The sequence below is a fragment of the Dipodomys spectabilis genome, unplaced genomic scaffold (genome assembly GCF_019054845.1).
Source record: "Dipodomys spectabilis isolate Male_0828 unplaced genomic scaffold, ASM1905484v1 ptg000038l, whole genome shotgun sequence".
In the NCBI taxonomy this organism is placed as follows: domain Eukaryota; kingdom Metazoa; phylum Chordata; class Mammalia; order Rodentia; family Heteromyidae; genus Dipodomys; species Dipodomys spectabilis.
In genome coordinates this window covers 1,082,439-1,097,321 of record NW_024870715.1, presented here as the reverse complement: position 1 = coordinate 1,097,321, position 14,883 = coordinate 1,082,439, and the positions used below count along the sequence as shown (strand labels likewise).

At 38.6% G+C, this 14,883-nt stretch overlaps 1 protein-coding gene across 3 annotated transcripts in view; it reads right to left on the bottom strand.

The window, feature by feature from the left end:
• The window catches only part of Hectd1 (HECT domain E3 ubiquitin protein ligase 1), a 117,865-nt gene that overhangs the window by 52,804 nt on the left and 50,178 nt on the right, over positions 1–14,883 (bottom strand). For all 3 annotated transcript variants that reach the window (XM_042677401.1, XM_042677402.1, XM_042677403.1), the window contains exons 13-17: positions 6,301–6,523; positions 5,246–5,509; positions 5,025–5,101; positions 1,989–2,123; positions 950–1,096 (exon numbers count right to left, since the gene is read on the bottom strand). In XM_042677401.1, coding sequence (XP_042533335.1) covers positions 950–1,096; positions 1,989–2,123; positions 5,025–5,101; positions 5,246–5,509; positions 6,301–6,523 — 846 coding nt within the window. The remainder of the gene's footprint in view (positions 1–949; positions 1,097–1,988; positions 2,124–5,024; positions 5,102–5,245; positions 5,510–6,300; positions 6,524–14,883) is intronic.

Genomic DNA, 14,883 nt, shown 5'->3' with positions numbered 1-14,883 from the left:
TCTATTTTATGTAATTTAGGAACTTAGAGCAGGAATTATGTTAACTCTTAAGGAAAAGTAGTTTACACACATAAACACTGAAATGTAGAGATTTGACTTATTTGACTCAATTGGTTTAAAGTATCTATGTATCTTAAAGGTTAGAGAAATAAATACTAACTAATATTCACTCTGTATTTCTTTCTTTTTGTCAGCTGTGGGGGTTTAAACTCTGGGCCTGGGCACTGTACCTCAGCTCTTCAGCTCAAGAATAGCACTCTACCACTTGAACCACAGTACCACCTTTTCTGTTTATGTGGTACCGAGGAATGGAACCCAGGGCCTCATGCATGCTAGGCAAGCACTCTACCACTGAACTACCTTTCCAGCCCCCTCACTCTGTATTTGACAAAAGCAATTAAAAAATTCACTCTTATCAAAATTGTGGCTACACACTGTGGCTCAAGCAGTAGAGCGCTTGCCTTGAGCTGAGGGACAGTGCCTGGCCCCAGAATTCAAGCCCCACAACCGACAAAAAAAAAAAAAAAAATGTGGCCACAGATAATTTTTAAACCTAATTCATTATTCTTTTGGGCAAGAAGGAAAAAGCAATTGAGAGGGTTATTCTGAATAAAATATATGCATGTCTGAAATATCACATGAAACAACTTGGTGCACTAAAAGGGGAAAAATAAAGTAAAACAAGCTCAGTTGAGGGTGTGGCTAACAGTGGGAGAGAGGAAGACTAACAATGAACTTAGGATGAATATGGTCATAGTAGTTTGTTTACATGTACAGAAATAGAACATACTTCTGAGATGGTTTTAATATGCAGGGAATGGGATAAGGTACAATGAATCAGATGGAATAAGGTTAATCAGGATGCACTAACGTCTCATCATACAAATAATATATAACATTTTAAAAAGCTACATTATACTTTCATTTTTCCAGTACTTAATAAACTTACATTATTTAAAACAGTAAGAAGTGCTTGTACTAAACCACTACTGCACATTTCATATGGTGAAATTGTGTTTTCATCCTTCAAAAGTACAATTAGATTTTCTAAAGCTGTCTTCATTAAATCACGCCAAGTGTTCTCACCTTCAATACACTAAGAGAAAAAAAAATTAGTGAAAGCAATTTTTAAAAACAATAGCCCTTAAAGTAACATCATAATAATTATCATAAAGATAACTTAAATACTAAACAAAATTAAAAGTTAGAATTATTACGGACAATTATCTCTTATAATTGCCCACTAAATATTCTATGCTTTGCTGGCCATATACCTTTTGTGATTATTCAACTCCACTTTTCAAACATGAAGAAGTCATATAAAATACATAAATGGGTCACTAAAATTTGACTTTCATGTACGTTTCATGTGTTATGAAATATTTTTTTCTCTTGATTTTCCAATCACTTAAAAATACAGTTTAATTTTTTTTTTTTTTGCCAGTCCTGGGACTTGATCTCAGGGTTTGGGCACTGTCACTGAGCTTCTTTTGCTCAAGGCTAGCACTCTACCACTTGAGCCACAGTGCCACTTCTGGCCTTTTCTGTTTATGTGGTGCAGAGGAATCAAACCCAGGGCTTCATACATGCTAGGCAAGCACTCTATCGAACTAAGCCACATTCGAACCCAGTGTTTAAATTTTTTAATCAGCTTTTCCCATGTGGGGAGCAGAAACTGCTTCTCTCTTTTTTTTTTTTAAAAATTTCTCCTTACTTTATCTTGTTATGTGTTAAAATCATTGTTAAAATTTACAAACACAGTAATGAACACCAATAAATAAATTCTTGCCTCACAAAGTTATTGAAAATCAGATGGCAGGCCAGCTTTATTGGGTATCAAAAATCAATTGGACAAGACTAGTCAAAATGGCACATATGTATAATCTCTACACTGACGCATGTCAACCTAGAGTTTGAAGTCAGACTTACTTTCTGGTGAAACCTCATCTCAAAACAAACAACAACAATAACAACAAAACTTAACATACTTGTCTATTCGTATGAAGCTCCCAAGATGACTCTAACTGAGTTGCTATGTTTCTTAGTGTCACCACTACTCCTCGAGGCATGCTTTCAACAGCTTTAAAGTGGTCATCATATAAATCTCGAGCCATAGTTCGTACCTATACCAAAAAAAAAAAAAGGTGAATTTTCAATATGATTAACAATTTTACCACGTCTTCCCTTTTATGTCAGTGTATGACTTTAAGATTTTTGAGTGTCAGGATACAGACCAGTGGTAGCCTGTTCACTTACAATGTGTGAATCATACCCAGTGTTCAATCCCACAACAAACAACAAAAAGATGTTTGTGATGTATTAACTTCCCAAAATAGGTTACTACTTCTATTTACATATGTCAAAGGTTTTGAAGATTAAAAGGGTGTATTAGTAGATTTTTAAGCATTTACTAAAATAACTCTTACAATTTTTCTTTTCAGGTACATAAACATGAAACTGGAATACTTACTACAGTTGTCCCTTGCTATATTGCCATTTAGTTATTGAAGCTTCACTGTATCACAGGTTTTTGTTTTTTGTGTGTTTTTTTTGGGGGGGCTCCCCATCGTAGGGCTTGAACTCTGGGCCTGGGCACTATCCCTAAGCTCTTCAGCTCAAGGTGACGGCTCTACCACTTGAACCACAGCACCATTTCTGGTTTTCAGGTGGTTAGTTGGAGATAAAAATCTCAGACTTTCCTGCTCAGGCTGGCTTTGAACCACAATCCTCAGAGCTCAGGCTCCTGAGTAGCTAGGGTTACAGGCATGAGCCACTGGCATCCGGCTGTTGTTGTTGTTTTTTTAAATAGTGATCCCTTACCTATTGCAGGAGTTACATTTCAGAGACTTCCATAATAAGTGAAAATCTGTATAAATCTGAAAATCTACTACTTCATGGATTTTCACCAATTGTGGGGTTATCTGGAACAGTAATTCCCATGATAGGTGAGGAATCACTGTATATTTAAAATAAAGTTACAAATTATATAAAAGACTAACTTTTTTCTAATTAACTTTTTCTAGCCTGTTCATGCTGAACCAATTTTTTTTTTTAAAAAAAGATCTCATCTAAAGGAAAATTATTAACTATTTCTTTCTAGGTCTATCAATCAAAGCTGACCTTTTTTGAACATTTTAGGACACAACTTAGGTTTCTAATATTAGTCACACATATTATACATGGCATTCATAATTTTACATAATTCAGCACAAGAAGGAATAATTTTATTGTCAATTTTGATACTACTGATCAATTACTGAAGTTAAAATAAAATAAAGTCATAAAGAACCGCCTATGTATTTTTTAATTTAGGTAAAGTCTGATGAAACTTAGTACATAATACTATTTACTATTTATGCTTAAGTAACACAAATTTAGGGTTTATTTCATTGTACTTTCGTTACAAACTACTAATACAACTTTAATGCAACAGAAAAAAATTTACTCCCTACACTACTTACTGATAACTTTCCATTTTATTTTTGGTATATGCTATACAATTTACAAATAAATCTGAACTTAAAATTAATAATTTTCTTTTTTGGGGGTGGGGTGGGGAGTTATGAGTGACAGTCCTAGGGTTGAACTCAGGGCCTGGTTAGTCCCTCTGAGCTTTTTTGCTCAACGTACAACTCCACTTCAAGCCTTTTTTAAAATTTTATATTTTAAAGCAGTTAGTTGAAAGTAAGACTCTCATGGATTTTCCTGCTGTGTTGGCTTCAAACCACAATCCTCATTCTCTGCCTCTTGAGGAGCTAAGATTACAGGTATAAGCCACCAGCACCCAATGCCAACAGTAAGGGTATTCTGAAAAGTAGTTTTATACACTGAAAGAGTAACTGACTGATCACTGATTTACTAATTCAAGAAAAGGACTGGGGATGTAGTATGGTCTACCAAGTCCCTGGGCTTGATCCTCAACATATATTTTAAGGAGTATATTAATAAGAGTTTCTTTTTGTCATTTTGTTTGGCTTTAAAGAAAACAAAAATGTAAGAATGTGACATGGATCTTCCTGATTATTTGCCTAGTGTTAAAGAGTTTTACTTCTCTTAGTCTTTATGTGGTAGGTGAATATAATATATAGACTAAGCATCCTTGTTCCTGTAATATAAAATATGCCAAAATCTGAAAATTTTTATGTGCCCACATAACACAAGGGTAAAAAATTCCACTTTGTGATATATATATATATATATATATATATATATATATATTTACTTTATACATTAATTATAAACTAATTTCCTTCAGGTTAAGATATATATGAAATGCAAATCAATTGTATTTTATTCTTTTGCAGCACTGGGGATCCATCTTAGGGTCTCACATGCTAGGCAAGAACTCTATTCCTGAGTTCTACCTCCATCTCACAATTGTGCATAGACTCAAGAATCAACCTCAAGGCATCTCATTATGTACATGTAAGTTTTCAAGATCAAGAGAAATCTGAAGCACATTTAGTTTTAAGCATTTTGGACCCTGGTGACTGATGTCTATAATCCATCCCAACTACTCAGAAAGTTGAATACTGAGGTTCAAAGTTAGGCTAGACAGAAATGTGTAAGATTTTTATCTCCAATTAACTAGCAAAAAGCCAAAAGTAAAGGAACTGCTTAAGTGGTAGAGCACTAGCCTGGAAGGAAAAAACATGCAAGAGCAGGAGGCACTGAGTTCAAGCACTAGTACTAGGAGGAAGAAAAAAAAGCCAGGTGTTGATGAGACAAAGGATGTATATGTGATCTGAGGATCACAATTTGAAGCTAGCCAAGACAATAAAGTCCATGAGACTCTTATCTCCAACTAGCCACCAAAAAGCTAAAAGTGGAACTGTGGTTCAAGCGGTAGAGCATTACCCTTAAGCAAAAAAGCTCAATGACAGCACCCTGGCCCTGAAAATTCAAGTCTCAAAACTCTGCCCATTCCCCCAAACAAAAACATTACTCAACTTTACAAACCTTATAATCTAGCAAAAAAATTGCCACGTCACTATAAAAAAAGAAATCACATTTCACAAATATACCTTTTGCTTTGTTTTTTCTAACTTAGATTTCAGTTTTCTGCCTCTCTTGCCAGTCCAGCCAGTCACAAATTCTGAACCTAGGATAGGGATAATAAAAAAACATACACAAAACATACTTTATTACAATTTATTTATACATATTTGTATACATTTATATAATTTATTTATACAGTTTTATTATTCATTCTTACTTGCTAAAATTACAATAGTTACCTACTTACCCAGAGAAGTTTCTGCAGTAAATGAATGTTTGGTTCCTCTATTAGATTCAAATACAAAACCAGGTAAATCTTCTTTCAATATTGTAGCTTGCTGACCATCTGAGTTATGAATAGCAATTTCTCCTTCTTTTAAGCATGTTAGTGACCAATTCCCAACAGTAAGTTTAGTGGGTCCTGGTGCTGACAGTATAGGTTGACTTGAAGTAGATGGCTTTACTTGCCCTCGAGCTCTTTGTAGTTTCTCTAGGAATTCACTTCTGCTTTCTATAGAGACAAAATATTGTTTTAAAAAACCTCAATCCTGCCGGGCACCGATGGCTCACGCCTGTAATCCTAGCTACTCAGGAGGCTGAGATCTGAGAATCGCGGTTCAAAGCCAGCCCGGGCAGAAAAGACCGTGAGACTCCTATCTCCAATAAACCACTAGAAAACCGGAAGTGGCGCTGTAGCTCAAGTGGTAGAGCACTCGCCTTGAGCTGAAGAGCTGAGGGACAGCGCCCAGGCCCAGAGTTCAAGCCCCATGACTGACAAAAAAAAAAAAAAAACCTCAATCCTTTCAAATACTTCATGATTTTTAAAACACAAACTCCATATTAGAGGTTGGGGTATATATATACTTCAGTGGTAGAGCACTTGCCCAACACATGCAAAGTCCAGGGCATCACAAAAAAAAGAACAACAAAAAAAGAAAGAAAGTAAAAAAAACAGAAATTATTATAATGTAGATTTCATACAATAAACATTAGTTTCATGCCTTAGTACCCATTTACAGGTCAGCTCTACTGATATTTAGGTTGCATACAATAAAAGTCATATATGGCCAGTGCCTATAGCACATACATGCCTATAATCTGCCTAGAGTACACTGAATTCAAGCCCCTGGACCAGCACAAAACAACAACAAAAGGCATATATAAAATGTTTTTATAGTACAACAAATTTTCTTTCTTATATAATTGTTCCCAAGATCATCAAAAAATGTGCTACTTTGATGGCAATATGAGCAGGAGAAAGGAATTTTAAAAGACACTATTTTAATTGAAAGAAAGTATTACCTGAACTATCTGATCCACCTTCAGGGCTACCACTTGAATACATGGTAGCAAGTTTTCCATCCAGGATAAATCTGAACCATCCATTACTGCCATTAGATAATTCCAAAGCTGCAGCATCACTCCAAATATATAAGCAGTCCCTTCCTCTAATGATTGACCAGTCTCTCCAATGATAGGGTTTACCTTGCTGCAATTCTTTAGCATCTTCCTGCGGTTCATCTTCCTGTGTAGAATTATTTAATAAAATAATTTTTGTTTCAAATATAAATATTAAAAAAATGTACATATCCTAAACATAATACCAGATGGTTGTACTTTAATTTTTAATATTTTAATTTAATATGCCTAAATATGAAAAATAAATCCTGCTGGGCACTGGTGGCTCACGTCTATAATCCTGGCTACTCAGGAGGCTAAGAGCTGAGCATCACAGTTCCAAGTCAGCCTAGGCAGGAAAAGTCCATGAAACACATATCCCCAGTAAACTAAAATACCAGAAGTGGAAATGTAGCTCCAACTAACTACCAACAAAACCAGAGTGGAGCTGTGGTTCAAGTGATAGAGCACTAGCCCTGAGCAAAAGAAGCTCAAGGACAATTCCAAGGCCCTAAGTTCAAGCCCCAGGAATAGCACACAAACACAAAAATAATAAACAAAAATAAATTCTAAGAATGTTAAGAAAAGCCATATGAGCTCAATTATATCACATCCAGGAATAGTAGTAAGGATCAATGAATTAGGACTCTTTATACATCTAGCTAATACTTTTAAAACTCAGATAAACTCATAACAGCTCTGAGTCTACATGAGTTATAAGAAAAGTTTAGATAAGATCCAAATCATATAACGACAGTGCAATAAATAACAAAAGCTTTTTAAAAATAAATTCCTGACTGAGTCTCAAGATGGCGACGGGGCAGTAGGGAAACGCCACAGCTCTCTCCAACCAAAAAGAGAGTTCGAGTTCCAACCTTTAATCTCCCCAAGAGACCGACAACAACAAAAAGACGAACACTCAGAGAAAAACCAGAGGTGGAAAATAACAAAAAAAGAAAGAGAGGAAAAGAAGAATTTCAGAACAGAGAAGAGCGAAGACCCCTCCCCCAACCTTTACTGGCCGCGCGGCAGTGCGCCAAGCCGCCGGCCAGCCGGCCCGGCAGGGGCTGCCGGAGCCACAGAGACACAGGGGGCTGCTTGCAGATCACCAGGTACCGGATTGCAGAACAGCGGATCGCCAGGAACAGAGAAACCTACCAGCCGGGAGTCTCCAGGAGGATCCCACCCCACCCATCACTCTCCACCGGAGCGGAGAGGCTCCATCCCGCCAAAGCCGCCCGGCACCAGCAGCGCCACAAAGGGACCTGTCGTGATCGCAACGACCCGGCGGGGGGCCGCCCAACCCAGCCCGCAACCACCCCAACTGAACTCGGACTGCAACAACAACTGACGGACTGCAACAACAACTGACGACCTACAGGGTGAGTACCCATCAGGGGACAGGGAATCCATCAAGGGAGACCAGAGCTGGAGGGAATCCCCAGACCCTGACCTAGACTCCCTACCCCAACACCCGGACCACAGGACCCACTAAAACTGGGAACTGTTCGAGAGCCCCACCAGCCAGTGGAGCACACTCTGCTGGCCAGGCCAGAGCAAGAGCGCCCCGGGAAGGGAGCTTAAATGCTCAAGCCAGGAACAGTGCCCCTGGGTCAAGACTACCAACAGTAGAAGAAATTTGAACTGTGTCCTCCAGGCTGCATAACCAAGGTGGTATACACATTAGCACAGGCCTAACGAGCGCGCTCCAGGCTGGGGCCGGAACCAGGCCAGGGGACCGGCGCATGAACAAAGCAAAAAGGGTCAGAAGTGGGGCTGTGGCTCAAATGGTAGGGTGCCAGCCCTGAGCTGAAGAGCTGAGGGACAGCACCCAAACCTAGAGTTCAAGCCCACAACCAGCCCAAAACAAACAAAAACACATCAGGAGCCCATAGCAGACTCCAGTATTTGGGAGAGTGCATCCAGAGCATCTGATCTTCCCAAGAGCACCCGCAGGAGCAAACACAAGCAGTCTAGGCTGCTCAACCCTTCCAAAGGCGGGAATTGCTACAGCAGAGAGCTGAGAATCCTAAGTGAATAGCAGCTGGAAATAGGCTCCCAACAGAATCCAGATCAGACACAGACTCTCTCTACCAATAGAGAATCAGCAACCAAGCAAAGACAGACACACCAAAACAAGATTGAAGAGCAGTCTCCTGAACCCCCATGCGAAAATCACAGAGAAAAATCACAAGGTTTACCACTACCCAGGACAGCAAGCTCACCTCAAAAGCCAGCAGCCACGCAGGGGAGAGCCCCAGTGGGAGCAAAGCAGGAATGGAAGACAAAAACTACATCCAAGGGTTGCTGGAGGCAATGACTCAAGAAATAAAGCGAGAAATGGATCAGAAATTGAAAGAGCACAAGGATGAACTATCAAAAGATATACAGGATATCAAACAAAAATTGGATGCAAAAATAGAAGCTGCACAAACCTCAGTAAGAAGTGAGATAAACGCCAAATTAGAGGTAATGCATACTGATATCACCTCATTGAGAGGTGAGATCAGTACTCTGAGAACCAACATTGAATCCATAAAGGGATCCATTTCCATCATGCAAACCACAATAGAAGCCACGGTCAACAGAGTGAATGAAATGGAAGGTAGAGTGTCAGATACAGAAGACAGAATACACCAACTGGACCAAAAAGTGACAGATATGGAAAAATCACTCAAATTAAACCAAAGGGAAATTCAAGAGCAAGCAGATAATGCTAAAAAATTTAACCTTCGCATAATCGGAGTGGACGAAGGTGAGGAATTCCAGAGCAAGGGAATGCAACACCTATTTAACAAGATAGTCAATGAAAATTTTCCCCACCTCAAAAACGACCATCTTAACTACATCACAAAAGCTTATCGAACACCCAACAAGCAAGATCCCAGGAGAAACACTTCTAGGCACATAATAGTAACAATGATGGATCTGAATAATAAGGAAACAATCCTGCATGCAGCAAAAATGAAGAAGGAGCTATACTACAACGGGAAAAAAATTAGAATCACTGCAGATCTCTCCACACAAACAATGAATGCAAGAAAAGCCTGGGAAAGCACCATACGAGCCCTGAGAGCCAATAACTGCCAACCCAGACTGATATACCCGGCAAAGCTAGCATTCACATTCGATGGAGAACTGAAAACTTTTAATAGCAAAGAAAAACTAAATGAATACATAAACATTAAGCCAGCATTACAAAGAATTCTAAGAGGGGGGACACAACCTGAAGAAAGCAACCAGGAACTGGGACCTGCCCCAAACAGGCATTACTCAAAGTCTAACTGAGCAAGCACAGGAGGAAAGGAAAGAAGAAAAACTTAGGAAAACGGAATGGCAGGGACAACAATGCATCTCTCTATACTTTCTCTTAATATAAATGGGCTGAATTCGCCAATTAAAAGAAAACGAACTGAGGACTGGATCAGAAAACAAGACCCATCCATCTGTTGCCTTCAGGAGACCCACCTCTCAGCCAAACATACAAACAAACTCAGAGTGAAGGGGTGGAAAAGGATCTACCAATCAAATTCCCCCAATAAGAAAGCAGGTGTAGCTATCCTGATATCTGACAAAATAAACTTTTCATTAAAATCAGTACAGAAAGACAAGGACGGACATTACATATTAATAAAGGGAACAATCCAAGAGGAGGATATAACCATCATCAACTTATATGCCCCAAATATCGGTGCACCCAGATATGTTAAACAAATGCTCTCAAACTTACAGAATAAAATAGATCCCAATACGATAATACTAGGAGACTTTAACACGCCACTCTCACCAAAGGACAGGTCTACCAACCAGAGGATTGGCAAAGAAGCTACCGAGTTAAGTGAGGCCATACTTCAAGCGGAATTAACTGACATCTACCGAGTATTTCACCCTAAAACAACACAGTACACATTCTTCTCAGCAGCTCATGGAACTTTCTCCAAAATAGACCATATCATAGTTCATTCAAGGAACTTAAGCAAATACAAAGGGATCGACATAATCCCCTGTATCCTATCTGACCACAGTGGAATCAAGCTAGCTCTCAATAACAAAGCATACCGCAGAAATTTCTCTAATACATGGAAATTGAACAGCACACTCCTTAACAAGGCCTGGGTAACAGAAGAGATCAGAGAAGAAATAAAGCATTTCCTAGAACTCAATGAAAATGAAAACACCTCACAAAGAAACTTGTGGGACACAGCAAAAGCAGTCCTGAGGGGCAAATTTATTGCCCTCAGTGCCCACATCAAGAGAATGGAGACAGACCAAGTAAATAATCTCATGTTGCAACTAAAACAGCTAGAAAAACAAGAAAAAATGGGACCTAAAGCTACTAGACGAAGCCAGATAACCAAATTGAGAGCAGAGATTAACCAATTAGAAAATCAGAAAACCATAACCAAAATAAACCAAACAAAAAGCTGGTTCTTTGAAAAAATAAACAAAATTGATGGCCCGTTGGCAAGATTAATTAAAAAAAGAAGAGAGGAAACCCATATTAATAGGATTAGGGATGCCACGGGAAACATCACAACACGTACCCAAGATATCCAAACAATTCTAACAGACTACTTTCAAAAGCTATACTCTCTAAAGGAAGAAAATCTGGCGGAAATGGATGCATTTTTAGAGAAATACAAGTTACCCAAACTGAGCAAAGAAGAAGTTAACCAATTAAATAAGCCAATATCCTATAATGAGATACAGGAAGCTATCAAAAGTCTTCCAACAAAAAAAAGCCCAGGACCAGATGGATTCACAGCAGAATTCTATAAGACCTTTAAAGAAGAACTAATACCCATACTCCTCAAGCTCTTCAGAGAAACAGAGAAGGAGGGAGCTATCCCAAACTCATTCTACGAAGCCAATATCACACTCATCCCCAAACCAGGCAAAGACCCAACCAAAAAGGAGAATTACAGGCCAATCTCCTTGATGAACACAGATGCAAAGATCCTTAACAAGATTCTAGCTAACAGAATCCAGAAACACATAAAAAAAATAATACACTATGATCAGGTAGGCTTCATCCCAGAGACACAGGGATGGTTTAACATACGTAAGTCAATAAATGTAATCCAGCATATCAACAGAGCCAAGGTCAAGAATCACATGATTATCGCCACAGATGCAGAAAAGGCCTTTGATAAAATTCAACATTCATTCATGCTAAAAGCTCTGGAGAAAATAGGAATAGAAGGAACATTTCTAAAAACAATAAAAGCCATTTATGACAGACCAATAGCCAATATTATACTTAATGGGGAAAAGCTACAACCAATCCTCCTAAAAACAGGAACAAGGCAAGGATGTCCACTGTCTCCACTCCTCTTCAACATAGTCCTAGAACCCTTAGCCAGGGCAATAAGGCAAGAAAAAGACATTAAAGGGATCCGCATAGGGAAAGAAGAAGTGAAACTATCCCTTTTTGCAGACGACATGATACTATACCTCCACGATCCCAAAAACTCCATCCCCAAACTTTTAGAAATCATAAGTCACTTCGGCAAAATAGCAGGATACAAAATAAACCCACAAAAATCAGTTGCCTTCCTATACACTGATAACGCACAGGAAGAGAGGGAAATAAAGGGAGCAACCCCATTCACAATAACCTCCCAAAAAATAAAATATTTAGGAATTAACCTAACCAAAGATGTAAAAGAACTATTTAATGAGAACTATAAAAAGTTAAAGAAAGAAATTGCAGAAGACACTAGGAAATGGAAAGACCTCCCATGCTCCTGGATAGGCCGACTTAATATAGTAAAGATGGTGATACTTCCAAAATTAATATACAAATTCAATGCAATTCCTATTAAAATCCCAATGACATACATCACTGAAATACAGAAAACAGTCCAAAAATTTATATGGAACAACAAAAGACCTAGAATAGCCAAAACAATTCTAGGGGATAAAGACAATATGGGAGGGCTATCCATGCCGAACTTCAAACTCTACTACAGAGCTATAATCACAAAGACAGCATGGTACTGGCACAAAAACAGACCCGAAGACCAATGGAACAGAATAGAAGATCCAGATATAAATCCACAGGCCTACAGCCAGCTGATATTCGACAAAGGAGCCAAAGACATACAATGGAAGAAACACAGCCTCTTCAACCGCTGGTGCTGGGAAAACTGGGCAGCCACATGCAGAAAACTAAAAGTGGACCCCAGCCTATCACCATGCACCAACATCAACTCAAAATGGATTAAAGACCTTAACATTAAACCTGAATCTCTGAAACTACTGCAGGACAGAGTAGGAGAGACACTTGAACTAATAGGCACAGGAAGGAACTTCCTGAACAGAGTCCCAGGGTCACAACAAGTTGGAGAGAGACTCGACAAATGGGACTACCTTAAAATAAAAAGCTTCTGCACAGCTAAATCTATCGCAACTAAGCTAGAAAGACAACCAACTAATTGGGAAAAAATATTTACCAGCAATATATCAGACAAGGGGTTAACATCCTGTATATACAGGGAACTCAAGAAACTAATCCCTCCCAAACCTAACAAACCAATTACTAAATGGGCAAGGGAACTAAAGAGGGACTTCTCAAATGAAGAAATAAAAATGGCAAAGAAACACATGAGGAAATGTTCATCATCCCTGGTGGTGAAGGAAATGCAAATAAAGACAACCCTGAGATACCACCTTACCCCAGTCAGAATGTCCCACATCCACAAATCAGCCAACGACAAATGCTGGAGGGGATGTGGAGAAAGAGGAACCCTATTACACTGCTGGTGGGAATGTACACTTATACAACCACTTTGGAAAGCAGTCTGGAGGGTCCTTAGAAAGCTAAAGATTGACCTCCCTTACGACCCAGTCATACCACTTCTAGGCATCTACCCTGAACAACAGGAACCAATATACAAGGACACGTGCACCTCCATGTTTATTGCAGCACTGTTCGCAATAGCTAGGATATGGAAACAACCTAGGTGCCCCACCACAGATGAATGGATCCAAAAATTGTGGTATCTATACACAATGGAATATTATGCAGCCATTAGAAATGACAAAATAATGGCATTTGCAGGGAAATGGATGGAGCTAGAAGGAATCATGTTGAGCGAGGTAAGCCAAGAACGAAGAGACAAACGGTACATGGTCTCCCTCATAAGTGGATGCTAAATCCAAAAGGTTAGTGATACGACAAAACTAACAGGACTTAAGAAACAAAGAACTCCCGCTCATCTGGTTGAACCACTACTAAATATCCTCATGCTGCTGATCACAAATATGGTATATAACATGTGAACACTGTTATATATTACAGACTGTGGTAGACAATTTGCTCCAGGGAAGTTAGAATGAACTTGTGACTTTGAAATTATGTAATCATTTAATCACAATCAAAAAAAAAAAAAAAAAAAAAAAAAAGAACCTCGGGGAAGGGAGGGAGGGAGGGGATGGTAGGGGGAAAACAATGGAGGGGGTAACAATGTTCAAGAGGAAGTGTACTCATAACCTCACTCATGTAACTGTGACCCTCTGTATAGTAGCTTTACAATAAAAAAAAAAAAAAAAAAAAAAATAAATTCCTGCTGGGTGCCAGTGGCACACGCCTATAATCGTAGCTACTCAGGAGGCTGAGAACTGAGGATTGAGATTGAAAGCCAGCCCAGGCAGGAAAGTTTGTGAGTCTCTTATTTCTAATTAACCTCCAGAAAACCAAAACTGGCACTGTGGCTCAAGTGGTAGAGTGCTAGCCTTGAACTGAAAAGCTCAGGGACAGTGCCCAGGCCCAGAGTTCAAGTTCTTTAGTTGGAGGCATGACTGAAGGGGTAGAGTGCCTACCTAGCAAGCTCAGGCCCTGAGTTCAAACTCCTGTGCTACCAGCCAATAGATACATATAAATATAGATACATTATAAACATATATACACATATACATATATATATACACATACACTATATATATACACATACACTACTCAGATAAACAAAATGTGGTGTATTATACAATAGAGAATCTGCTCATCCATTTAAAAAAAAAAATGACATCCTGTTATCTGTTGCAACATTAACTGAAGGACACGATGTTAAGTGAAATAAATAAGCCAGGCAGAGTAGACAAATAATACATCACTCAAAAAAGTTGATCTCATAGAAGACAGTAGAAGAGTGGTCTCTAGAAGTGACAAAGAGTAAAATATTGAAACAGAAGGAGGTTAGATTATACATACAAAACCACATTAATCTCTAATGTTCTTTACCACAGCATGGTGATAATTTATTGAAACAATTAAAAGGAAGGAGCTTCAAAGATCCTCCAAAAATGAAGAAATGACAAATGTTTAAGGAGATGGAAATCTAATTACCCTGATCATTACACATTGTTTATATAAAGGTATCACATTGTACCCCACAAATGTATAATATCATTGCATCAATAAAAAGTAAAAATTAACTTCAAAGCCCTTACCAATACACTGGTTTGTTCCTATAATCATACAGATAA